This window comes from Diuraphis noxia, unplaced genomic scaffold (assembly GCF_037042655.1).
Source record: "Diuraphis noxia isolate RWA-SAM2 unplaced genomic scaffold, SU_Dnox_SAM2 contig0003, whole genome shotgun sequence".
NCBI lineage: Eukaryota > Metazoa > Arthropoda > Insecta > Hemiptera > Aphididae > Diuraphis > Diuraphis noxia.
Window position 1 is genome coordinate 70,376,294 of NW_028301713.1, and position 27,910 is coordinate 70,404,203.

The 27,910-nt window shown below is 34.3% G+C and overlaps 1 protein-coding gene across 1 annotated transcript in view; it reads right to left on the reverse strand.

The window, feature by feature from the left end:
- The window catches only part of dtn (transmembrane protein 132C dtn), a 68,660-nt gene that overhangs the window by 4,572 nt on the left and 36,178 nt on the right, over positions 1-27,910 (reverse strand). The window contains exons 2-8 of the mRNA XM_015520030.2: positions 12,087-13,600; positions 7,849-7,992; positions 7,436-7,659; positions 7,116-7,287; positions 3,197-4,001; positions 1,465-1,755; positions 802-1,225 (exon numbers count right to left, since the gene is read on the reverse strand). Coding sequence (XP_015375516.2) covers positions 802-1,225; positions 1,465-1,755; positions 3,197-4,001; positions 7,116-7,287; positions 7,436-7,659; positions 7,849-7,992; positions 12,087-13,600 — 3,574 coding nt within the window. The remainder of the gene's footprint in view (positions 1-801; positions 1,226-1,464; positions 1,756-3,196; positions 4,002-7,115; positions 7,288-7,435; positions 7,660-7,848; positions 7,993-12,086; positions 13,601-27,910) is intronic.

Below are 27,910 nucleotides of genomic sequence, written 5' to 3' on the forward strand. Positions count from 1 at the left end.
TTGAAAATAAAATATATAGTTAGTCTGATTAGTTTAGGAGAATATAGTAGGATAATAATCAGACCAGTTTATGGAAGTTGTTAACGTAGCCGAAATATTAGTGAGTAGAATTCAGATACCAAATATGGACTTGTAATTTGAAAATAATAACGATGAAACAGCATTGGAAAAATACCACCAAATATGGACTTGTCCGACATTTCGGATAGTTCATAAGTCAAAACGGAATTATATATATACGAATGCTGTTTCTGTGAGGTTTGACGGGAGCAATCTCATTGAGAGTTTCTGTTTGTATTAATCGTATCTACGCGTTATTATCATGCAGATCGGCAATTGACATATTAATAAATGTGCTGCGGTAATAACATAAATTATTGAAATAATAATAGAAACATGAATATTTATCGATTAAGTGTCTGCAACCACAACCTGACTCCCTGGTTCTCTATTCTGTTAATATTTTATGTATAATTCACTGTTGCCACTATATTTAACGAAATAGAACACTAGTAATCGATCGGGACCATATGTTCTAACGCGTTGGGTATTTAGACGTTTTTGTGTAAATTAAATACATAATCATAATAATATAATAATAAGAAAGACCGCAGAATATCTAATGCGTTTGACAGGGAACATGTCACGTTCCGATTAAAAACCTAATGGGTAACAGCAAGCGATCCAAACGTTTTCATCTCCCCACCCCCTCCTACTCAAGCCGTTGACGCTGTAAAGAAGAAACGAACGAAAAACGAACTTCTAAAATATAATCTCTATGTCGTTAAAACTGTTACTTACACTTTCCATAGCTTATTGAAAACGATGTTGCCATTGGACAGCCGGTCCTTTACGCTGTACGTGGAAGTATTGATCTGCGAAGCAGGATTTCTACTGCAAACTTGCTGTTGCTGCTGGTGGTTACCAATGTTACCACTACCGTTGTTATCTACGCCATAAATGGGGTTCGACATGATTCTCATATTGTGCTCGTTGATTTGGTTGTTGTTAATATTGTTGTTATTATTGTTGTTGTTGTGCGATTTGTTACCCATAGACGGCACCAGCATGCCGGACGAGCGTTCCAACGTAGATCTGCCCAACCACACCCAATCGTGGGCGTTCATAGTCGGTTCATCTGACAAAGGTTTGGCACTACCGACCACTCCACCAATACCTCCACCACCGTCCTTAGCCCCATTCATGTTACTCATGAACGATTTTGCTAAAAAAAAAAAAACACAATAATAATATTATTAATATTGTTTAGGTATATGATTATAAAATAAAATATTAAAAAGAAGTGAAAACACATTAAATTCACCGCAAAGTTCATGCTTGAAAATTACTATAGCACATTTTTCAATTTAATATCATAAACGTCATATTCTCAAGCAGAATATTTAGTAGGTGAATTCGCATCAGTGCAATAATATAATACGACCGAATATAGACGGCTCTTACTCATCAATGTGGTAGTGGGCATCTCCAACGAGTTCTGTTTGTATTTGGACGCGTAGACTACGCACGATATGACGAACGCTAAGATGGCGAAGCAAAGAGCCGCCAACAGAGTATACATGCCGAGTTCGAACGGGCTCACTTGAGCGGGTACTTTGTGGGCGTGCACAGTTGCACTCCCAATACCGTTGCTGCTGTGGTTGATAATGTTGTTTTGATTGTTGTTGTTATTGTTGTGTTGTCGAGCTTGCACTGTGGGTTCATCGTTGTTTTCGTCAACAATGCTGGCCATTCCTAATCGTTGGATAAAAAAAAAAAAAATCGTATTAGCTAGGTTCGTCTGCTGCATTGCAGAGCGATTACGGTTTATTCGAATTCCGGTGTCATAAAATCTAATCGAGAAACGTGCAATTTGAAATTTGCATTTGAAAAGCTCCTCACCGTACTTATATATATTATAATATTTCCTTGAAATTGCCACGAATACTGTGCAAAGTTGTTGACAAAACATCTTTTAATTAAAATTGTAAACGCGTATTATACGGAATTTGAATAACTATTCTACGTACAAGCGAAACAGCGAACGTATACTGTCTAAAACAATAAACTGTATTAATCCAATTCCGGCGTGTGCGCTCGGCGTTAAATTCAATTTAGCACCACTTAAATTGTGTTCTAATGTGAAAGTTAGTAATTTGAAAAGTAGTCACGGTTTGACGATAAAGTATTAAAGTAATTTAGAGTGCTTTTATTGGATTTATTATTTCATAATAATAATCGAGAACAATGATCAAATGTGTAACAAAAGAACAATCCGCCATAAAATTTGAAATATCACTAAAGATTTTGTTTCAGGAATATGAGAAAATTCCATAATACATAATGTCATAAAAATAGCATTATGTGTATGCATTACCTATCAGGTATTTGTATACTAATGGATATAAGAACTGAATCTATAAACGTATTATACTACAACAATGCATTTCGGTTCATTCGCCTATTTAATATTTAAACGTAAAAGGTAGGTAAGACTTGAAAATCGATAGCAATACGAAAAATTTCATCTTCGTGAACAAAAATAGAAATGTATTAAAATCTTTTTGCGTGTCGGGAACCAAAGTACGTTTTATTATTTATATTTATGTCACTGGATTTCACATTTTTGTAGATATTATATAAGTTTAGTAGCTACTGCGCACAGTGGCAAACGTGTTAAATTTAATACCCCGACGTGACGCCACGAAATGTAAAAAAGAAAAAGTTCTCCGTGAGGCCGAGCAAAAAAATAAATAAAAACGTGGAAGAAATGAGAATTGTGTTTCGACGGAAGCCTTTGTGGTCGTAATACTGTAATGGTAATAACGGCAAGAGTGATAGAAACGCATCGCACGCCGTATAACTATATTATGATTGTTACAAAACGAAAAAGTGGACGATAAAAGTAAAAATGAAAACTATTTGGCGGATAACAACTATCCGTGCGCGTTACCAATTTCACTTTCTTAGAAAATGTCGTCGTGAACTTTATTCGCGCCTTTATTGTGCGCTCTCGGATAAAGTGTTTTATAATATAAATGGATTCGCGTTCGCCAAGGCGGCGGCGCATATAATACAACGCAGTTGTTCAACAAAAGTATCGTTACATTATTATTATTGTAATTATTGTTCGCGCATTATATATTGTTCTATATAATTATCATGCATATATATATATATATATAGACCGACTTACCCGCCGAGTCCTTGTTGTGATCTTTTTTGTCGCGGGGTGGTCCTACGTTCAGCACGCCACTGCCGCCGCCACCGCCGCCGTCGTTCTGAACGAACTGTTCGACCGAGTACGGGGACGAGGAAAAGTCCACCTGGACTTCGGCCGCCGTTTCGCTGAGCGTTGTCGGCAAGACGGTTTTCCGCCCCCCGCCGGCCGCTACCGGTTCGTGTTTGCCACAGGCGTCGGGCGGACCGAACGACACGCGCAGCAACTGCCCCTTACCCGGACCGACGGCTATGACCCGAGGGTGCGGAGAGGCGGCCATCGGGGCGAACGCCACCACGTCGGGGTTGGTGGACTCGACGCGGAGCGCGTAGTCGGACATGGCCACCGACCGCAGGGGCGTGCGCGTGTCGTCCGTGAACCACAGGTCGATGTCCAGCAGACCCTCCTGGTACTTGGCCGTCAGCTTCCTGGTCACGGACGTCTCGGCAATGTAGTTGTTGTCCACGGCCGCGTCTGGCCGGATGTTCAGCTGCAGACCGGACACGACGTTCACTGCCAGTCGCGACACGCTCACCTTGTCACTGACCACCCGGATCTCCTTCGACACGAGCACGTGCCCAGACAGCGCCGAGATCACCTGCACCTCGGTCCGGCCCGGGTTGTGCCCGCGCACGATCTGCCCCGTGATGGACGCGACCCGTGGGTCGGACGACCGCAAGTAGTGTAGCAGCAGATCGGTCACCTTTAACCACGTCCGACGGTTCACGAAGTAGCTCACTCGGCCCGAGTCGTGGTCCGTCGCCTTGAACCTGGCGTATATCTGCAAACGACACGCGAATTCGAGCATGAGGTCAGTGTGTACACGGCATTTATCATCAGGGCTCATAACTTTGTAACTAGCATTTGCATATTTTTTTTGAAAGGTCCTAACCTATGTGAGCTATAAATTTGTTTCAGATAACCAAGAAGCTACATACAAAATGTGATGTTGCATATTTTTGCATATTCCAGAGTATAAGTGCTTTTTTTCGCTTATTTTTGGAGTTTCGCGTGATTTTTATCATTTATTTTTATAAATTTTTTTCTTAACAGACCAATCGCAGAATAAATGAGTACCATAAGTTGTTTATGATACAATAAAGTACAATAATTCAATTTTTTTTTTAAATAATAGAAGCTAAAATAATAAAATAATATAATAAATAATAACTTTTGTATACAAATGTTTTTTTTTGCATATTTTTGTATTATTTAGTGCATATTTAAGCGCTTATATGAATACTTTTTTAACTACCTTTTTTAGAGCTATAAGTTATGAGCCCTGTTTATCATATTTCGGTCGAATCGAAGGTTAACTATTGAAGCTATCCAACAACGATTTCAAATATTTGTGTTCGTCAATATTGTAATGTGGTATATAGAGAACAAAACTCGACCTAGCCAGTGTGTGCAGTGATCCAAAAAACACTAAACGATTAAAATTTAAATAGGAAAAACTCCTTAGAAATAAGGAGTAAAATGAATAATGATTTCATTCATTTATGATAAGTATAAGTTACCAAACAATTTAATCGATTTCTTAGAATTATTTCTTATATTCGTTTTTATCTACTTCTCAATTATATAAACAGATATCAAATTTACCTATCAATCGTATAACTAAAGCGAATATTTATAGTATTGATCATTTTATAATTTTATAAATATTTTTAATTTTATAAATTTATAAGTAATAGGAATTTAGCACTATTTTAAATTTTAATATATATTCATTGTTATTGTAATTGGCCTATTGTCTTCTGTGAATATAACAAACAAATAATTTATACATACTTTATAATTAAATTTAACAGTAGGTACTCAAATCGCTGCAAGATATAATTTTGAGTCACGATCACTTGTGTATAACACTATAGTTTTGTTGGAATTAGTTAGAATAATAAATAATTTTTTAATAAATATTAAAAATCGAAGATAACCTAACCGTTGGGGTACGATAACAGAAAAGTACCGATATTTATTTGTACTTGTAAATAATAAAAATCCTAGTTAGTTGCCAAATAAAATTGTCATATTTTGAAATAAAAAACAATTATTAGGAACTCGATTATGAAATATATGAGCAATAAAACACCAGAAAATCTCTATTTGGTAGGTGCACACGTGAAGGTCGGTTGAAATCAATAAGCCTATTAAATGCGGGAAGCGTTAATATCCATCTCACGATTAACTCGAAGCACGTGATTTTTGAAAATTACATTATATCAAGTCATAATATTATGGTATTGAGTATAAATAGCATCACTATACGCACACTCTATGATATTACATTGTATAAAAAATAATGAACGTAATGCGATAAAGGAGCAAAATGTATTATAACCGTCGTATATAGAGAGCCCAGAACATGTATACTTACCTATATATGACGGGGGAGGGTGTGAGAGGGAAATATCGCGGTGATTCTACCTCGTTTCATTCTGTTTCAAGTGCGTATTGTAACTTTTCATTAGTTTTTATTATGATTATTTCTTTTTTCTCTTCAGTGGACGTATGTGGTTTGAAATGTTTAAATAGAATGTTATTAGAGATAGAACCGTAAGATGAAATAATACGCCTCTTTCGGGGATTATACACAACTATACATGTTATGCGAACGTTGCAACGACGACTATATTTACGATGGTCATTGTTCCAATTAATCCAGAGCTAGGATTTAATTTATATTATTTCATTAAAATCCCTGTTTTACAATATAATCCCACGTTTTGATACTGTATAAAGGGAGCTCTTCTTTTTTTTTTTTGAAAAATCTTTTTTAAATTGTTAATTAAAAATGAATATCCTAGGTATTCATATTTTATAATGTATACATTTCATCAAAATTCGTATAAAAACTAAACTAATTTGATAACCATAGCGGTTTATATTTATAATTTTATCACAGACTATAATTAATACATTTTCGTATTTCCCTCGTGAAGGAGATCAGAGAGTCTTAGATAATGTAATCAATTCTTGTAATTCAATGATAAAGGCCAATTAGTCGTTGTACAAGTTGGCTAATGAACGAAAAAAAAAAACTTTCACTTTTATCGAACATTGTGTTTATAAAATTAAAGCACTGAAAAGTCGTAATACAAAAGACTATTATTCTTTTCTACTGTTCTTGATTATTTAGTACGGATGCTGAAGTTTTTTTCCCCGAACTTTTACAAGTTTGGAGTTTTCATTAACCGAGAATTATACAAGCTAATAAAATTGTATTATGGCCTAATGAACAATTATTGTTTAAGTAATTTTTACTTTGTAAAGAATCGAATAATTTACTTTTACGGTAATCGTTTATTAAAGTAAAAGTTTAATGTGGGTGATGAATAATAATTTTGTTTTGCATGTTTTTTTTTTTCAAAGAACTCGAAAATTACTATGCACAATCATATGAAAAATAGAAATATTAGCTTAGTACGTTTTGTATCATATAGATAGGTACTTAAAAGTGATAAAATTAGGGCGCTGGGGTTTAATCACATTATACATACCTATGAATTTTATTCTGTGTACTTAAAAACAATATTGATTTTCAAGCATGAAATTCGTTCCATATATTATATCTAAAAATGTGTTAATGAAATTTTAACTATTGATTTTTTGTCAAATTTCTAATATATGATGATGTCATATATTTTTATATATTGCATGATAGATAAAAATAAATAAATATAAGCTATGTGTTCACATTTTTTAAATACATTTTTGGTGAATAAAAATGTGCGCTTCTATCGTAGGTGATTAATGATATTATATTTAAATAAATTCATTTTAATATTGTATAGTATATTATGTGTAACTCTGGGGCTTCAAATGAGTTACCTATATAGTTATTTCACGGCGCAATCCGTATGGTCGGAATAACAATTTTATAATGTCTTACCTCAACCGACGTCTGTTGAAATCTCAACTGGCAGCTGGTCTTTCTGTCGTATGCATCGGCAACCATATCCTCGGTGATCATTTCGTTCAACCGGAAATCGCCATCCGGCATCGGTGATTTCATGTGAGCGCCACCTTTGCCCTCGGCGGACCTTTTCAACTTGTTAACGTAACTGTAACACACCGGGAAAATCACATGTTATGTAATTTATAAGGCATTATATAGGTACTTTGTTGTGTACTTGGACAAACAATTCATACGGTTAGGCAAAACTACCAAATATCGGTAAACCCGACGGTGAAAATAAAATCGAAACTCACTCGTCCATGTCGTCGTCGGCTTCTAGGCTCACCGGCACCCGCCAGCCTTTGATCTGGTTCAACTTCTGGTCGGCGATGGTTAGGTCCATTTCATTGATTTCCGGTACCCACACGATGAAATGTGCAGTGCCTGTATACGTTTCGTACTTGACGATTACTGTGGCATTGGACGATCCCCGGATTTCCGATCCGTCCACGTACACCGAACTGCATGACGAAGTAACCTGTGCGGGACGAGTCAAATGCATAAATATCACCATACTCAAAAAGCACCGGTTGATTCAAACATTTACGGCAATTGTATAATAATAATATGTTAATATATTTTACTAATTTACGTTATCAATGAATGTATAATATAATAATTAATAGTACACATTATACATTTATAGAATTTATGGAACTTATTATACCTTAAGCACGCTGTCGTCCTCTATCTGACACACGGACTGTCGGGTGACGTCGGATATCTTGCCAGCGTAGCTGACCACGAACACTTTCATCGCGTGCGATATTTGCTTTCCGGTCAATACGGCCGTGTTAATGATTTCCCAGTTCTGTATAAATATAACATAATGCATGCATATAATACTCATATTTCGTTTGCTCTGAAAACTTAAATCTATACATATAGTTTAATATTTAATGTACTGTATTATAATTGTAGTATCAATTATAATAAACGTTTCAGGGTCATCAAATAGGCACCACAGAGGCGAACCCCGCAGGTCATAGAAATAATATAATTTTCCATAATGACATCACGGTGCAGCTTTTCGTGCGAATTGTTTGAACTCGTATACCTACGTAATTCCCTGCGCAAATCAGTTAGGTACTCCACGAAATACTCGGGGGATTTAAATAATTTTACAGCGCTGCGACCTATATAATAATACATTACACATACACACCGACATAATATCAGATGCACGTTTCACGGATGCAACACAGAACCTGCCCCCTCACTCATCCCATAACGTGACGGCTCGACGATGACAAATTTCGTTGTTCTGTGTACATCCCCGGAAGCGAATCGATTTGTCATTGCCATTCACAACGCGCGCTGTATATTATTATAGTTATACGATGCCGAAATGTATATATTATATATGTAATATGAGGTATATATAATATACGTATTTCATATATGGGTATAGGTGGTAGTAGTAGATATATAATACCTACACTAACCGACCAACCCTTTGCTAGGTGATTCATGATGTTGTAAACGGGCGGCGCTTACTGTTCATCGTGCTCGCTGGGGATTCGAAAAGCAGTCGTATACTCGTATATACGCTATACGCGCCTGCAAAACGGTCAGGACCTCAGACCGCGATAACACCAAATCTTAATTAATTGACTGGCCGCGTGTGCTTTACTGCTTTGTACACATTTTGATAGGAAATCGAAATACACAACAAAAGTAGTATGTGCGTGTAAAAATAATACTATTTTATAGCCTACATATATACTGGTGTTGTACAACTATCCGGCAGTATTAGCGAAAATAATATTTCGTTACAGCTATTACCGGGCGGGCGTTGTCGGTAGCTCGTTTTGGAACAATAAACTCTTTCAAAAATGTCATAATCGTTGGATTTACGAGGTTTCTTGAAATAATTATCAGCCCACTCGAACACGCCAGGTTTTCGGTTGGTTTTTATAAACTACGCGCCCTGCGGCACGGGTCATCCTTTGTGTAACCATTTGCACGTGTATAGTCGTGGGAAATTCACCGACAACGCTACACATAACTGCAGCTGCTGACAGTTACAAAACAAACGGTACGAAGACGTATTTAATTCGATTTTAAACTTACAAAAACATATTATGATTTTATTACACGTTCTTATTTTCCCAAGAAAATGAGTGGAGTAAGAAGTACTACGTGAATTAAATTTAGTATATATTACTAAATTACTCCTAAATTTATTTAGATACTATATATTTTAAAGAGATTATTTTTCCATTTTCTCGAAATAATTTTCATGTGCAGTGAAAAATTTACGAGTAAAATATAGAAATCGTTTTCACTGCAACAATTTTTCATTACTTTAAAATTGTAAAAACCACCTATACGCTGTCTAAATAGTTATACAATTATTATTTATATAAATATATATATTACACACCGACACATTTGCAACATATTTACTCACTTACCCAGTAGAGTAGCTGGAGCTCAATAAATAGGGAGCTACTTGAAAATACTTTATTATATTTGTATTACCTATATAGGCTGTAACCGTGATTAAAACATCATCAATAATAAATTAAAATGGGGCATCTATACCCATGACCCCTCATCGCAGCTATACGCCAATGTATTTACCTCAACTACCTATATCAGTATTCAGTAGTATCACTAATATCAGTATAGAGTAATTAAAAAATGCGATAAAAACAATGCACCTATTGTTATAAAAAAGTATAATAATGTCTTGAGTACAAATATATTGTTAATACTGTAAAGGTATAATCATGATTATGAACTTGATTATCATAAAGTATGCAATGTAATATTATGTATGCAGATTTTTGGATCATATTATTATTACAATACGGAAAAAATATTTTAGGCCCTTCATAATGATGTAATGTTATGTATTGCATTGGTAAAACACATTTGATAAAACTTAAATTTATAGATGTTGAAAAATAAAAATTATTTTTAAAAGAGGGGCTCCACGAAATTCCTACCAGAATATTCTGGTATTCAACAATGTCTAAAAAGTATATTTAAATACTTTTGGAAGGTTTTTGGACAGATTTTTAATTGTAATGCTAAGTGTAAAAAGCTGTATAAAATTTAACGTGAATGGTTAAAAGAGCGGCTCAATAAAATTCTAATAATGTCTAGAAAGTCTTTATTTGAATATTGTTGAATAGATTTTGAAAAGTTCTGCTAACATTGTAATGCTAACTACACACCTCTCGTCACATCATATTATTACGTAGGTAAATTAATAACTTTACAACAAACATACACACAAAAAAAAATTATACAAAATTGTATATAAAAAATCACAACACAATTCGTAATTAAAAAAACTCATATCATTTTAAAGTAATCAAATATATTTTACTAATATTATTAGCTTGTGATCTATTAATTAAACTAAAAGAAATCGTTTGGTTAATCTTATGTCGAGTCAGGTCTAAACGTAGGTCCAAATTTTTTAAACCAAATGCTTAATTTCTATATAGTTCAAAATAAAAGATTTTTATCGAAACATTTTACAGTGAACTGAAGTAGACTAAGACTATATTATACACTGATATGGCGCGCGTATTTTATATTTATTCAGTTTTACTCGGACTATAACGAGGTAGTTATTTATGTTTCTTAGTGCGTTACATTAATAATAATAAATTAAGATTAACCAAACCTAAGCTATTAATACTCGTTTAGATCTACCAAAATATATATTTAAAAAAACATAGAACTTTACTCGATGATATTCTTCCTAACCGTAGATATGTTTTTGTTAACCGTGCAACGAAAATCTAACAAAAATCGATCAAAAATATTTTATCGCTTATAAAAAAAAATTCCGAATACATACTCGTATTTCGTTTAGGTATAAAATATAAATAATAATTAACATAGGTACAAGACACGTCAAATGAGTTTTTTTTAGCTCTCATATAAATTTGGGACACAAATCGTTTACATATAATTATAAACTAAAATTCAGTAGTATAATATAGGGGAGAATGGGGGAATGATGGTCAAGGGGTAATCGTGGTCACCTTGATAATCACGAAACTATGATAACTAAAAATCAGCTGACTACGTGGAATGATTAATTTTGTTATCAAAACCTTAAAATTTAAATATGGTAGTTATCAGTTAAGTTTTACCGCCAAAAAATTGTTATAAATGTTTTTTTCCCATTATCCTGTTAAAAATTGTGTTCGAAAAACGCTTTTCAAGGCAAGTTTATTTTATTATATTTTCCTTTGGATGTAACTTACATAACAAGTAATTTGTGAGGATTACGAATCTGTAATCGCAAATTTAATTAAACTAATCACCAATAAAAAAAATATTATTTTGTTAAAAATTGCAAAATGGGGTATTCGCAGTCAGTACTTATGGAGTAATGAGAGTCATTTATAAAATGACTACCATTACCCCAGATTGTCATGGTAATCTAACATGCAAAATTAACAAACTAACTTTGAATCTTAAATATAAATAAAAGTATTTTCATGTTTTTTTATGAAATTATGAGTAAAATAAAAAAATTATTATTTTCCCTATTAATTTGCATGGGGTTTTGAGTGACTATCATTACCCCTACATAGGGGGAATGGTGGTCATTTTCACTTTTTTTTAAAAAATTAAAAAAAAATATTTACATTTGTTTTAAAAATCTGAAATGTAAGTATGTTGTACCTAACAAGTTAATACTTCTTTTAATATTATTTAATAGTGTTTTTGACCAACCATTTGCCAGAAATTGAAGATCTTGCTTAGGTGACTGCCATTCCCCCATTCTCCCCTATATGCTCGCAGCTCATCACACTTGCAGCAACTATACTAAACTACAGTCATAATGTTAACGCGACATCGTTTGCCTAACAATAATATTTTATTATTTTATATCAATCGTCAATGTACCACAAAACATTGAACGGATTTTACCTTGGATATGGGCAGCACGGCTTCGGTGTCGTCTTTGTGTATCTCGAACCGAGCGGAAATCTTGCGCTTGACGCCGTCCAACACGCCGTTGACGCCGTCCAGGTAAAGCATCTTGGTGGCAGCGCCGGATAGCCGGGCCGTCCTCCGTCGTCCGGCCAGCACGGCCGCCTGCCGCCGGTGATGTTTGTACGCGGCGCGGTGACGGTCGACCTTCGGCTGGTTTCCCTGGACGGCTGCGGCCGACGTCCAGTTGGTTACGTTACCAGCTGCCTCCATGACGTACTGTACAGTCCAAACTACCCGTCCTTCTTCCCACACGTCCTCGGCCTCCGAGTCCACCTGCAGCAGCCACTGCAATACCTCCTCGTATCGAGAGTTCGGCCACGTGGCCGCAGCGGCCGCGGGCAGACCCTTGTGGACGGCCGTCACCGTGATCTGAGTGCCCCTCGGGTTCGACGTGTAGTTGATTGTCCACCGATCCGGGTCGCTGTTCTCTGCGCTCAACACCCGCAGTCCGTTCTTCACTTTGGCTCTGAGTATAAATCCTTTGATGTTCTGCTCCTTGGGTCCAGCGTCGAAAAACACGGGCACGTAAGTGAACGACTTGGGATAGAGCGGCATGGACGGGACGAGAGTCAGCAGGTAGGCGTCCGTCTTGAGCTCCTTGTACGGACGCTGTGCGTGCTCCAGGGAAGCCTGTCCGATGTACGTGAACGGCTGGAGCTGCACGTCTGACTGACTGCACCGGTGGTCAGACTCGAGCAGTGCGTACGAGATCTGCACGTACCGCTGCGGCGTCTTGACCGGTTTGGCGTCCGGCGGGTTCAGCGGTGGCCACCACTTTGCCGGCAACACCAGCCGAGCGGTGCAGACGCCGTCCTTGGGGTCGGGCTTGCACGCGGCGGTGACCGGCCGCTCGGCTCCCTCGAACGTGGCCTTGGCTACCGCGCACAGTTTTCCGTACGACGACGAGCCGGAGGCGGACCGCGAGGGTCCACCGCCGACCGCGTCCGCGGCAGACATCGGCATCAGAGGCGGAGGACCGGAACCGGAAGACTGTGACCTGACTACGCTGTAGCCGACGTGGAACAGTGTCCGGACCACCGGGTTCTCGCGGTACACGCGCCTCTGAACCAGGTGTGCGGACACGTCCATCGACGATATGTCCACGGCCGACGAGTAGCCGACCGACGAACCGGAACCATTGACGCCACCGGACATTCCGGCCGAGTTCGGATCTGGTATCAGGTAACGCGACGGTACCGTTTGCTTGGTGGAGAACGGACCATAACTGGCCCTGATCGACGTCTGCGGTACGTCCTGCAACACGGTGAACCTGTCCACGCTGAGCACGGCCCCACCGCCGGCGTCGTCCTCTTCGTCATCCTCGCCGCTCCTAACGCCGTTCATTTGCTGTTGTTGTCGGTTGTTGCCAGGACCGCCACCAATCGGGTGCCGGACGAAGAATCCTCCATCCGGGTTATCGAAATGCACCTCGACTGGAGTCACAAAACCTGTCAACACATAGATTTATTAATCGTAAACAAATTACGTGATCGCAATGGGTTTTTTACATATAAATTATTGTTGAGGTCTGGGAGTCGGATGGAGCGTACAATTAGTTATGCGTTATGAGTTAATAGGTTCTTGTGTTTGGTTAAAACGTGATAGCGCGTGAGTTTCCCCCTACCTCTTCCACTATATTTATTCAAAATGTCTCAAATATTGTGTTCAATTTGTGTAGGTATATGTATTTATCGATCCATTTCCATTACACGATTATATTTCTCGTCCATCAAATACATAAAACAAAATAATATAATAGTTTATATTTGGCGAAACGTTCAACAAAGACGTTAAACTGCAATTTTATGTCCTGCCTGAAGGCGCCAAATGGCTCGTGTCGACTCAGCTTGGATTGTATTATTACGCATTACCCAACACAGCATAATATATACGAACATACATAATATATATATATATCATATACATAGGAGTATGGGTTTATTGTTCATTATATTATAGACGATGAGCATTTTGTCATATATAGACTGGTCATAACGTAGTCGTCTAGCGACTCTATGGGCTGCAACTTAATATCCGTCGTATTATTGGCCTGATTTAATGAGTGACATAAAACCCGAAGGATCAATATTTTGTAGAAAACGTTTATACGCACGGTTAATATTTAATTTCGACACGCGCAGCAATGGTATTGATATCAAAGGCGTTTCATATATTATTGTATTTTTAATGAAATTTATAATACTACTATAAATGTAGCTAGCAAAAATTTCGATTGTTGCGATACCGTACAAAATTTGTTAAAACAAAAAGTTTTTATATGTTATCAACAGTGTTAGGAACAGATAACAAAAAAATCATCTGGATAAAAATAAAGATAACAACACTAAATTTTATCTAAGATACAGATAAAAGATAAACAAATTTAATTCATCTAACAAAAAGATAAAAGATAAAAATATTTTATCCAGATAAATAACAGATAATTATAGAAATTAAAATTAAAACAACTAATTTAAAAAAAACATATATAATGTCATGTAAGTACATGCCTATATAATATGTTTATTTTCGACTTAACTTATTATATCATGATGTGTATCACCAAACATTAACTTCAACACATATAATTATATAAGGAACCAATAAGATCCAAGGGACTCTATAGGGAGTAACAAAGTATAAATAAAAATTTGGGAAGTCACCCTGCTGAAGAAGTTGTCGAGTGGACCAAAAACAAAATTCACATAGTTAATAATATTTTTGGTACAGATCTATCTAATTTTCACTAAAAAATGTATCTTTTAAATTTATCTAGATAAGTCAAATATTTATCTAAAATAAATACTTAGATAACTTATATTTATTTATCTAGATAAGATAAAAGATAAAATAATTATTATCTGGATAATTTATCTTGATAAGTCCTAACACTGGTTATCAAGTGTAAGGTAAAATAATTATAACAATATTAGTTTCTATATGAATGAAAACCACTCCATTTGTCAAGATTTTTTCTTAATACATATTTAAATCTTTTGCAAATTTTATGATTTTTAAGTTCACAGGTTTCAGAAAAAAAAATAGAATTAACTGTCCCACCATAATTCTATCCCGTCAACAATCATTATATAATATTGTGATGACACGATTTAGTCAATTTAGCAGCTCATAAAAAAATAAAGACAGTATACGTTTAACGATAAGAAACTACGATAAACCGAACTATCAAATAGTTTTTCGAAAACTTCTACGAAATTAACTGAAAATATTTAAGTGAGCGGCGTGTGTCATATTGCATTCGAACAACCCCTAACGATGACGGAAGTCTGCAGAACTTGCGGTTTTATTCAATATTTAATTCTCTCGTTTCGTGTACTATGACATCTGTCATCTATCGTCACAACAAATATTAATGAAATAAGCGTTTTCATACGATACGAATAATAAATTTCAACTGCTACACAGTAACATCGTCGGTAAAATAGCGTGTTGCTAAAATTTGAAAACTATGCACGTCCGTCGTCCACCACTTCACCGTCTCCCACCACCGACAACGTTGCACGCGCGCGATGCTCAGAATTCAATAAAGTTTTGGGGCTGAAAAGTTCTGACACAAATCGCCCGCTCCACTTTACAGTATATATTACACAACTACACCGTATTTACACTCATGCACACACACACACACACACACACACATACATACATAAGGTGCATAGAATCGACTGTATATAAATGTACGTATAGGGTTTATTAACTATGTGTTATATATACATGCCAATGAAAGATATATTCCGAACGGAAGGCACGTCCAGATATATATAGTGTATATAATACAGAATACCGATGAAACTATATATATATATTCGCACTGTTAATAAACATTCGATATAATATATTGAAAACTAAATAAACAAAAAAAGTACAGATATACACTTACGAGTACTATAATATTATGTCCCTTATTCCTTTCTATTTTACATCATACACGTGAAGCAGAATGTATTAATAAAATGGCAAAAATTCACTGCGAGTTAAGTTTAAAATTTAAATACATAATACATATAGTTGAAATTTAACTCGTACCCTGCAAGTGATATAGGTACATACTACATATTATTTTGTAGAAGGCGTGATCCATTTAACGTAGGCATCATTCGTTAGTTTTTATAAAACACTAAATTATTTGAAAATATTTAATTTACAATTTTAATTCGTTAGGTACAAAACAACATTTTAGAGAAAAATATTTATTATTTTTCATTATCATTTTTAAAAAGTATTTATATAGATGTTTTTATAATCTTGAATGACCATATTATCCCGAAATAGAATTTAATTCCAAGTAATTTGATTTATAAAAATCAAATTTTGGAGTTACAGTTAATATTTAACTTGTACCCTGTATTAACCACTCCGCTTATTCAAGCTTTAAAATATACTAATAAGTAATAAACTAATAACTCATAAAATAAATTGTACAAAATTTAAATATTATATAGCGAAATACTAAAAAAAAAATATTCTACTTTTGAATATGGAATAAATTGCACGTCGTCATTAAAAATTACAAAAAAAAAAAAATAACGATAAAAATAGTAAAAATAATATTTTCAAAAACGTTAGAATAGTTTTCGAAACGAGGAGTACCTATTACGTTAAATGGATCACTCGGTTATATATATATTTATGGATGCGTATAGTGTCACAGAAGGGGATGGGGGTTGTTTTGGGGTTACTACGTCCCCAGCAACGACATTTCATACGCCCCATGTATTTTTTTTTTTTTTTGTCAAAAACCGTATTGATTCGGACTTTTCCGACACCATAGCCTTAGATAGAAAAAAAAAACCAATAAAAACAACAACGACGTGAAACTCTGCGCGGAATAAAATCATTCGTATACACACTCCCTTAGTTTAAAATGCAGCATGCAACTGTTATTAGAAAAGTCAGCTCGCAGAGATAATACATAATAATATGTGTGAGGTACCTATGCGATGTTGTAGCCGCTAAGGCATATCAAACCCGGCAGATCTCGTTCTATTTCGAAACTTTTGAACTCAAAAAAGATATAACAACAATATATACACGAATAAACGTCTTATTGACTTATATATATATATATATTATGCATGGAAGTTTATGATTCGTCCGAATTACCTGTCACTTATTTAACACTGACTCAGAGTGGAGAAACGGTATGATGCATATATATTTATTATATCGGTCGGACGTTATTAATCACAACTCGAGCGTGGGTTTACCAAATATACGGCTATACCTATATATGTTATATGTATATAGTGTGAGCTGCTACGCAATATAATATAATAATATCGATTCATATGTAACTATAATAAAGCATGATATTAAATAGTTGTGGTTATTAATGTTATTATTATAGAATAGGTAGCCATCCCTCGGCTGACGCAGTTCGGTTAAATAATAATATAATTATTTAAGTTTGTTTTTAGTGTAATATGTGCATTCGTGAAACCGACGAACCGTTTATAATTTATTTCAGAACGCCGCTTATAGATTATAATAACAAACCATAGATGTAACGTCGTAATGATATCATAGGTACGTATACATTCGATTAATACCGTACAAACCACAAACAGATTTTAAATTGAAATTATGGAAAACTTTTGTACCGCCGTTTAATTTATTTCGACGGGGACTTTGATACGCATCGCACTACCACGTGTAGGCGAGTGCGGGTGTGTGTAACACGATGTACTACGGGACTACACGCGACCTAATCGCTACTAATTAAAATATTGCGATCGCTATAATATTATGTACATAACGATAATATTACATGAATATGTATTCCGTTTGAGTTTGGCGGTGAAACCGCAAAAACTTTATTACTGCAATAACAATATACCAGACTGAACGTATGAATTATATATACCTAATTTATAATAAAATCATATGCTGTAGGATTGATGGGGATAATGCAAGGCCGATTAAAATCTTAAATACGACACTGGGATAATGCCTACATTTAATTTATTATTTAGAGTGTACATATTTCATAATATATAGGTTATGTATATTATAATCGGACAATGATTAATACACGTGATAATTAAAATCGAATTTAAACCATCCACGTATGATCCGATAACTACAACTTCAAATCGAATATTTTCATATTTTTATAGGTAGGACACTATAATAATGTGCAGTACCTATAATGACATTATATAATGTCTAATCACACTAATCCGTATATGACCGTACATTATAAAACACGTGTTATATTTATATAGTTTTCCGACGCTTGCACCCACTTAAAGCGTCACATTTGTCGCTCATTGTTTTGACTTGGGGGAACGGTGTGGGTATAGGTAAATAGTATATAATTTCATTTTCGCTTCATACATAATACATCACGTCCTACGGGCAACTGTCGACTGCCGTTGTACGTTTCTCACCGACATAATATAATAATAATAATAATATACATTTTATATATTTTATACACAGGTATAATACGATGACGACGTATTTACATTTATCGTGTTATACAGATTGATTATATTCTGTCATATTAAAGTTGATATTGTAAGTGTGTGTACACGAACGCATGAATTAATAAACTTTACTCCGCAGGACTATAATAATAATTACGTTATTTATACGTCCATTAATATTTTGTTATTTAAACCATTTAATCGTACAACATAATTATACGAATTTAAAACAAGTTATATTCATAATAGTTTAATGTTATGTAATTAATTTAACATCAATGTTAATATACGTTAGAAATCAGGTTTTCATGAAAAAATGATTTACGCTACGAAAAAACTGGTTTCGGAAAGAAAAAAAACTTATGCGTATTACATATTACTATAATATTAGTTTCAAACTATTTAGGCCCTGAGATTTGGTTTTATGTTTTTCGCACACAACAAATATTATAACCACGCGCTGCGTTCTGTCGTGTATAAATTATCATAACTATTGAGATACATACATACTGTGCCGTATAGGTAGTCATTTGTATCTCTGTTGATTATTGCTATATTGCACGCAACTTATATATATATGTATATAATATAATGATATACATTCACGTTTGTATAATAAATGCATTAGGCACTCGAACCGAAAGTCTATGGAGAATATACGCTATTCGGTTAGGCGCAGCACCTCCAGCTGTACTGTGCTAGGTATATATTTTATAATCTTAGTATACATAATATTGAGGATATCTGTATAGCCGTATAGGTACCTATCATGTTCTATGCGTGTGTGTGTGTGTGTGTGTGTGTGAACTGCCGGATGAGAACACGGACTGATTTTTATAAAACTAGATTATTTTTTCTATTCCAATTCTGTGCATCACGCGCGGTAGCAGCACAGCTGACTGACAGGGGACGGTTTGGAAATTACCGAATTATACGGGTTTAATATGCTGCTGTGGATTTTTTCAAGATTACTCTCTGGTATATAGTTAGTTTATAATACATCTCTACTCGGAACAAAAACGTACGACGACGTCGTCGGTACGTGCGATGAATACGATTTGTTCGATCCGATGGAGTTTTCGTGTATTCGCGAAATAGATGTTCGGAACGCGTTTGAACATCAATACGCGTTAAGGGGACGAGTGATGCAAAAAAAAAAATAAATAAATAAATAATAGTAATAATAACGATAATAACCTCGAGGGATTTTTATCAATTTTTGCACGTGCGTGGCAATCCTATGACCGACACGCCAGGTCACAGTCGTCATCAAATCACCGCCGCGGTATAAACTGAAGTAAATCTCGCGGCGGCAAAAATTTGCGGTAGTGTCGTTTTTATTTCGACGGATTTTCGCGGAAAAAATGTAACACGGTCTTAACAGAACAATGGCTGCACGAGAGAAAAGTTGTAATTTATACGGTTGAAACTTTTTTAATAACACGCCGTTTGTACCGGAGTGAAGAAAAACGCTGTCACGCGGACACACTAAACAAAAAACAAAATATAAAACAGTATTTATTTATTTATGGCCTGCCGTCGGACGCGTACATATATTATATTATTATCTATACTAGCGGAAATTTAAATTCAAGCGTCTCTCGTTCCACGAAATTTTCATGATGCATTTAATATACCAGTGAAAACGTAGCCGTGCCGCGCATAATGTCGTGAAATATCATATACCGGAGACCGCTGGGTTGCGTCTCCCACCTCGGCTTTGCAGAAAATGATGTGATAATAAATACACGCAAAAATGATTTTGGGGGAAAGAAAATACGAAAAACGGAACGTATTATCGTCCACAAAGCCCATCTCTGCCGAATAAAAATTGAATACGCCGCGTTTATATGGACGCACTGCAAACTATTATAATATATTATAAACCTAAATTTATATAGGTTTATAATATATATATTGCAACCTTGTTGTTGATGTTTCATGTGTGCGCATAGAAAATTTGTTGAATGTTAATGTATAATGTTATACGTATACCGCGAGAGAGACGGAGAGGGACAGCGGTAGGAGATGGATACGAATTCGAACGACGAAGAACAAACAGCCGCAGGCCGATTAGCGTTATTACGTTATGTGTCTGCTCTTCACGATTGTTTTTCGTTTTAAAATGTTCGCTGCCGCGAGGGAGGTAAGACGAAAATAAAATAACATTTGCATATTGCATAATAAATACTATGAGGAAAAAAAAACGAACGTATAAATAAATCTATCGGATCATATATATTTAAAAAAAAAACATATCAATAATAATCTATATTATACATATACCTATTTATATGTGTCTATGAATACGTATAATATAATACAGACGAAAAATAAAGAAATGCACTTCACAACCGTCTGCGTACAGGTAGAACGGAAGGGTTACACACCAGCTGCCCGGAGGGGCGATGCAAACAGGTGTTGTCCGACGGCGAGGATTGTGGCACATATATATATTGGTCGTCGTGCATTAAACACCGGTTTCCAATTTCGGGATTTAATTAATCGATAACCGCGACAGTGGCGGCGGATACGAAAAGATGCAGTGTATCGATATAATATATATAATATTATTGGGTGGGTACGACTGGTATACGACGTTAACTATATATATACGTGGAGCACATCACGTCGATGAGCCACGGCCACGGCGGTACTATACTTCTACTATTTACAAAAATACATCATAACCACGACGTTAAGAGCGTAACCACAGTACCTATATACTTGTAGGAATGATATTAGGACGTCTTGGACGGATGCAAAACCTCATCCTGTTGTCCGATGGCGCCTGTACTATATTATGTATATAGGGGCTCGTGTCGGTGGAAGCCGAAATTCATAATCACGAGTTGTAAATTTACAAACAGAGACGTCGCTGCAGTATCTTGTATAATATTATTATATACACGTTGCACACCACATGACGACGACGATTACAACAACACCAATAATAATAATAATATACACGACGAGGGGACGAAAAATAGACAAAAAAGAAAAAAATGAATAGACTGCACAACAATAGTGGCGAGGACGAAAAAAGAAATAAAAACGACACGCATTCCACCGAAGGCAGTTCGTACACGAATACACGTATGTATATATATATTATTATGCTTATTATATATACACATGTACGCAGACCGTGCAATTCTGTTTTGGAATATTATGGACTACCCTGCGGAGAGTACAATAGCGTGCATACAGTGAATATATATATATATATAATATAGTAATATTTTAATACACACACACATACACATCAATATTATATATTATTATACGAAGAGTACAGTGCACTGCAAGTATATAATATGGACTCCGTCGAGATGCAGTCTGGGCTTAACAGGGGCGCGTTTTATGGTCACGTTTTTATTTCGACGAATCATCCCCTTTGCGGGATACCGTGGTCGAGATAATGCGAGACCACCGAGCGAAACGAACGTTTTACGATTTATTATAAAATATTATTTTATACCGCACCAAATCTTTCCCATCCGCTCGTTTAATGATATCAGCCGTTATGCGTTCAATGACGTCATTTGAGGGGACTTAGTGAACTTAGCCTATCTTTCTGGTTGTGTTTTAAAAGCAGTCAAATGGGCTGAATGTCGGCGAAAAATTAAATCCATATTTTATAATTTTCAGGAAATTAAATTGTAGAGTAGGTACTAGTAAACTGTTGTAACAACAATCACGTGATTAGTACTAATCTTATTTTTAGTTTGTATAAGTTTGAACAATATGTCTATATAGCCACTGGGGCAGGTAAGACAAGATTTTGGTGTATGTGGTGCGTGTGTTTTTACTGTCTAAAGGAATATTTATAACTGCAAGTTAAGCCCACCTTTGCGTATTATTCATTTTTAAATGCGAACTAATATTACGCATTGTTCTTCTTCTATCGAACGGAATGATGCAAATATTATTATATCGGTAAACTTTTATAACGATTTGTATGCAGGCAAAAGGAATTATAATGCTTTAAAACTTTATTCTTAAATATATTTTTTCCGAATAACAACTATCAACTGACAAGATAAAAATTCTAAAAGTAAAACAAAATTGTTTAATTTATCCGTGTTTTACTGTTTTCTAAGAAACTTCTGATAGATAGTGTTTAGTATTTTTTCTTTTTTTTCAGTTCTATTGTCCATTTTGGCAGTTTTTTTTATAATATTGTAATTTTAGTTTGTTCGACATCTTCTGTATAGTAAAATGTATCTACAGATGGAAGCGTATTATACACATTTTTAGCTTCCTATGTATTTGAAAATATAATTGGAATATTTTAGACTATAGAAATACAATATGAATGATATAAAAGTAGAAATTAGGTTGCAAGCGAAACGATCAGGGGTTTTTTTTTAACCTATACATGGCTATATATCGGTGAATCGAACATTTTACTTCTTCTATTGATTTTCGTTCTATGCCGAAATGTCTGATTTAAATTATCCAAGTAATGACCAAAAATCATTAAAATACCCTGAGTTCTTATATCAGAACCAAACATTTTAACGTTTAACAAATTTACTAAACATTTAATTTTTGGAGACGAATTCACTTGGAGATAATACGGCCAAAGCACTCCAATAAAAACAATTTCACTTTATATTAAATTTATGTAGTATTTTACAATGTAATGTTTATTATATTTAGTGACATGTAATGCAGTTGGTAATTTTTTTTCGTCGAGATCCAATATTTACTCGAAATAATTTACTCCACGTGCACTATACGCGTTTTGTATTACACATTTACGGCAAAATATAGTATCAAATTGTCTGGTATATTCATTTTTTTATTATCATCTCTAGTGTTCGGTTATTTACAACAAGCTCTGCTCTCCCGTTATTATTTAATTTTTTTTATAAAAGGAACGATTCCCGTTGTTTTAAATAATAATTTTCGGCAATGTACAATATGCTTTCTTGAGGCTGTACTGCTAACCTTATCAGTAAGATTCAGGAGATTTAACGCATTTTCGTGACTTAACATTTATTGCCGTAGGAATGAACAAAAATAAGTAATAACTAATATACTTAACTATAATAAAGTAATAACACGTTCTCCGATATAAAATATACAATGAAATAACTTATATTACAAAATACTTATATAATATCTATAGACTCGCATTTTTTAGTGTGTCCTTTCACGGTTATTTACAGCTTTATACCTTATCGTTCGGTGGAATGTGACTACCGAGCTTTATTTTAATAAGTGTTTTTAATAAGAAGTTTTTCTAAAAGGATATAATTTGGAGTGCCATTCATTTTTTAAACTGCTCGTCTCGCACAATAATTATCAACTTGGGAACACCAGCAATAAACGAGGCGCAGTGAGCGTAAATATATAGGCTATATAGTATATACATAAATATTTTTGGACTCCGTTCAAATGGAAGAATTTAATATTATACAAAAGGAGGAGATGAAAAGCGTGCCACTGCTATGGATAAGTCTCAGTGTACAAAACGAATGCGACAATACGTTTAAAAACATTAAAAACATATTAACGCGCCGAAGAAACGTAACAACAATAACAATAATCCATGTATTAACGTATATTATAGGTATTATCATATTATTATAATAATATGGTACAGGTATCTACTATCTATATACCACGAACTTAACCTTTACATAATTTCAGTTCTGCCGGCGAGACGATGACGCGCACGACCGAGTACATAATATTATTATTATTGTAAATTGTCATATTTTACATTATAACAGGCACCTGTAAAAAAAAATCCACCTAAAAACCTACACGTATTTTTCAATTATTACGCGCCACCGTAAGACGTACCAATATTTACTCTTATATCCGATACATTATATTATTATGATATATTCTATCAAATAATAGCATAATATTATCATAGGCGCACGCCCGGTGGGAGGGGGGTAGCCCGCGGCCTCTGGCTTTTTCTTTAATAAATAATGCACAAAAGACATCTGATACTAGATTATTTTTATATTATTAAATTTACAATTTAATACTTTTAATTTAATACATAATATAGTCATTAGTACAAGAATGTTCGGTAATTAATTCAGATCTTTTTAATGTGCCCCCCCCCCTTGGGAACAAAGTCTACGCACTGCTATGCATATTATTATAAATCTTGAGTACAAGTATGAAGTAGGTATGACATTACACTATATTATTTAGAAACTATGTGGTTTGGATTATACGAGTCAGTGAAGTGCACATACAGCACGAGTGTATATCATACCTATATAAAATATAATAATTGGTAGGTAGGTACCAAACTGCGTTTTAACGTGCACCGATATTTTACGTCTCTTTCAGTCTTTCACCTTTATTACTTTTTTTTTTACGTACCGAAAACGCCGCCTATGCCGATGACGACATGCAGAGCGTGTAACGACGACGATGACGACGGTGGTGGTTCGGAGACCGTCGGCGCCGCCGCTGGCGACTACCCTCGACGAAAATCAATACACCGACGTATATATATATATTAGTACACACAATGCACACAATGTAGCACACAAATCTCGTAGACGTTCTGTACGTGGCCAAAAGTATACACATTTACCTTTTTTTTTACCTCACCACCACCACGACCCACCCCACTGCTCCATTGCGCCAGAGCACAACTCATCCCTGTGAGTAGAGAGGGAAAAGGCCCACCAGGCTGCACAAAATCCGATAACCCATACAAATTTAATACTTAATACATCAATAAGTATATATATATATAATTGGGTAGGTAGTTCTCTACTTGTGGTCCATTGACGACCATATATAGGTATATTATTATATACTGAAAAACGATAACTACTACGACATATTATGTATATGTACGTGTAAATGTCGTTTCGAAACGGTATATATAAGTACAGTCACGGTTTCGTATTATATATGTGTCAAAAACCGAAAGGCAGACTTCCAAACATGCATGCGATTGCGTTGTGTATTTATAATAATTTTTTTAATTACAAGCATAATATGTATATAATTAATGTGTGTGTGACAAAAATGTAATTCGATGACAAACGGCTAAAAAAAAAATGTATACATATATATTAATAATAATAATAATGAATAAATAAATACGACGCGTTTATCGCATATATTATAGTTATAATGGTCTCTCATCCGAACGAATTAAAATAACGAACCAACGCCACGATGAGATTGTTTTTTTCACACAATGTACGGAATATTATTCATTTTTTTTTTTTTGCACCATAGTCATGTCTATCGGAACGGATTTTAAGACTTCACACAATATTAGTGATCTTTGTTGTTGTGCTTTAATAAGTAGAAAAAATAACACGACGACCTGACGTTATTATATTTTGAGCTATAGAGCAGCTGACGACGTGACAGTTCGTTTCATTTCGACGGCCATGTAATTTGCAACCATAAAATAATCCATGAACGCATTCCATTGGTCAATTTTTTTTCTTATACAATATATACTTATCTATTTAGATCTCCGACATTATTTTCGTCACTTTGAAAATCCAGATCGGCTTTCGTGTCGCGTATAATTTTTTTGTTTTTAATATATAATTTCAAGACTGTCCTTCGATTATCTTTTAGTATAGTATATACAACAAATGTATAAAAATACGATTTTATTTACTGATAAGAAACGGAATCTTCGTCATAAAGAAAATAAACTAGTTTCTCAACTAGTTTTATTATTTTTTTTTTTTTTAACAACATAAAATTCCTCTGAAGATATCAGATGTCTGATAGTATTTGTTCGCTACATATTATGGGAACGCATACTTCGGGAAAAATATTTGACCGAAAAATTACTAACATCATATTAAAATAATTATAGGTATCATCTATCTGGTACAGCACAGATAGGTATATATAATATATGTACTTATAAATGTAATATACAGAGTGATTCACTATAAATATGCTCACCTCCATTTACTCTTACAACGATTTATGATTTATGGAATTTTTAAGTATACTTTTATCTATACTGTGGTCTTAGTTTGGTCTTTAGTCCACATTACCGTATTAACTTAGATTTTTACATAATTTAAGAAGCTTATTGGAATCTGTGATGATACACAATTTATTTTTTCAAACTAATTCCTATCATTTTTACACCTAATATGTACTTTTAGCCTAAACTAAAATTGTAACGATTAGTTATTGTCTTATTGAGCTATTAAAATGTATGTTCTGATCATATTATGTACCTTAAAAATTGTTTTAAAAACTATAAATTATAATATGTTAACAAATCTAAAACTCAACCATTTTAACAAAATATAAAATGTTTATGTGTTAATTACTATAATATTTGCAAATCAACATCTTAGTATAAGTAAAAGTATTAAGGACCTACCTATAAGCTATAATTAATTTATCCTTAGTAGGCATACAAAGTTAAACAACTTAAAACTACTCGTTTGAATTTCGTTTTAGGTACATAAATATTTTGAAGAAAAAAATATCATATACGAGTAGGTACCTATTCGATAATTTATAAGAAAAAAGAAGATTCACATTTGAAAAAAATCTTTACAGGATACTCATTTTATAGCATTAGAAAATCTAAATGCCGGACTGTAATAAAGTATACATGCTAAAAATATTCTAGGAATCAGAATTTGATTACATTTACAATCGAAAATCAATTTAGGGCGAGCCTGCTTTGCTTAATATAGTATATACTACCATGAGATCAAGGGAAGCCGACTTTTTGTATTGAAAATCTGATAACATGATCCATGATATCCAAATCCCAAAATACATAGACGCAAAAATAATATAATGTAGCCAGTAGGTATATCAAATATATGTAATATGTATATAAAAGTTATATTATAAGTACTAAAACAATATTTATCTTAGGTTTTAGAGTTAAATACTTATTAGAATTTATGTATAAGATATTACGTCATATCATACATTAAATTTTTGAAATTATTACTTTTCAGGTCGAAAAAAAATCACAACAAAATTCATAGAACATCTGAATGAATTCACCTGCAGTAGTCTGTAGATCAGAACTCAGAAGACGATAGTTGTGGTTTTTTTTTAAAATTACTATCAACTATCGGTAAAATCGTACGAAAACAGATCAATATAATCCATATTTTCATCCAAATGATTAAGTCTCCGATTTGTAAAACTTGGCATAAAGTTGTATTTTTCAAATTTACATAAAATTTTAGAACCATTTATAACTTCTATTAATTTTAAATTTTAAAACACACTTTTATTGATATTAGCAATAACTTATAATAATAATAATAATAATGTATACAATTTGCTAAGACAAATGCTCATACA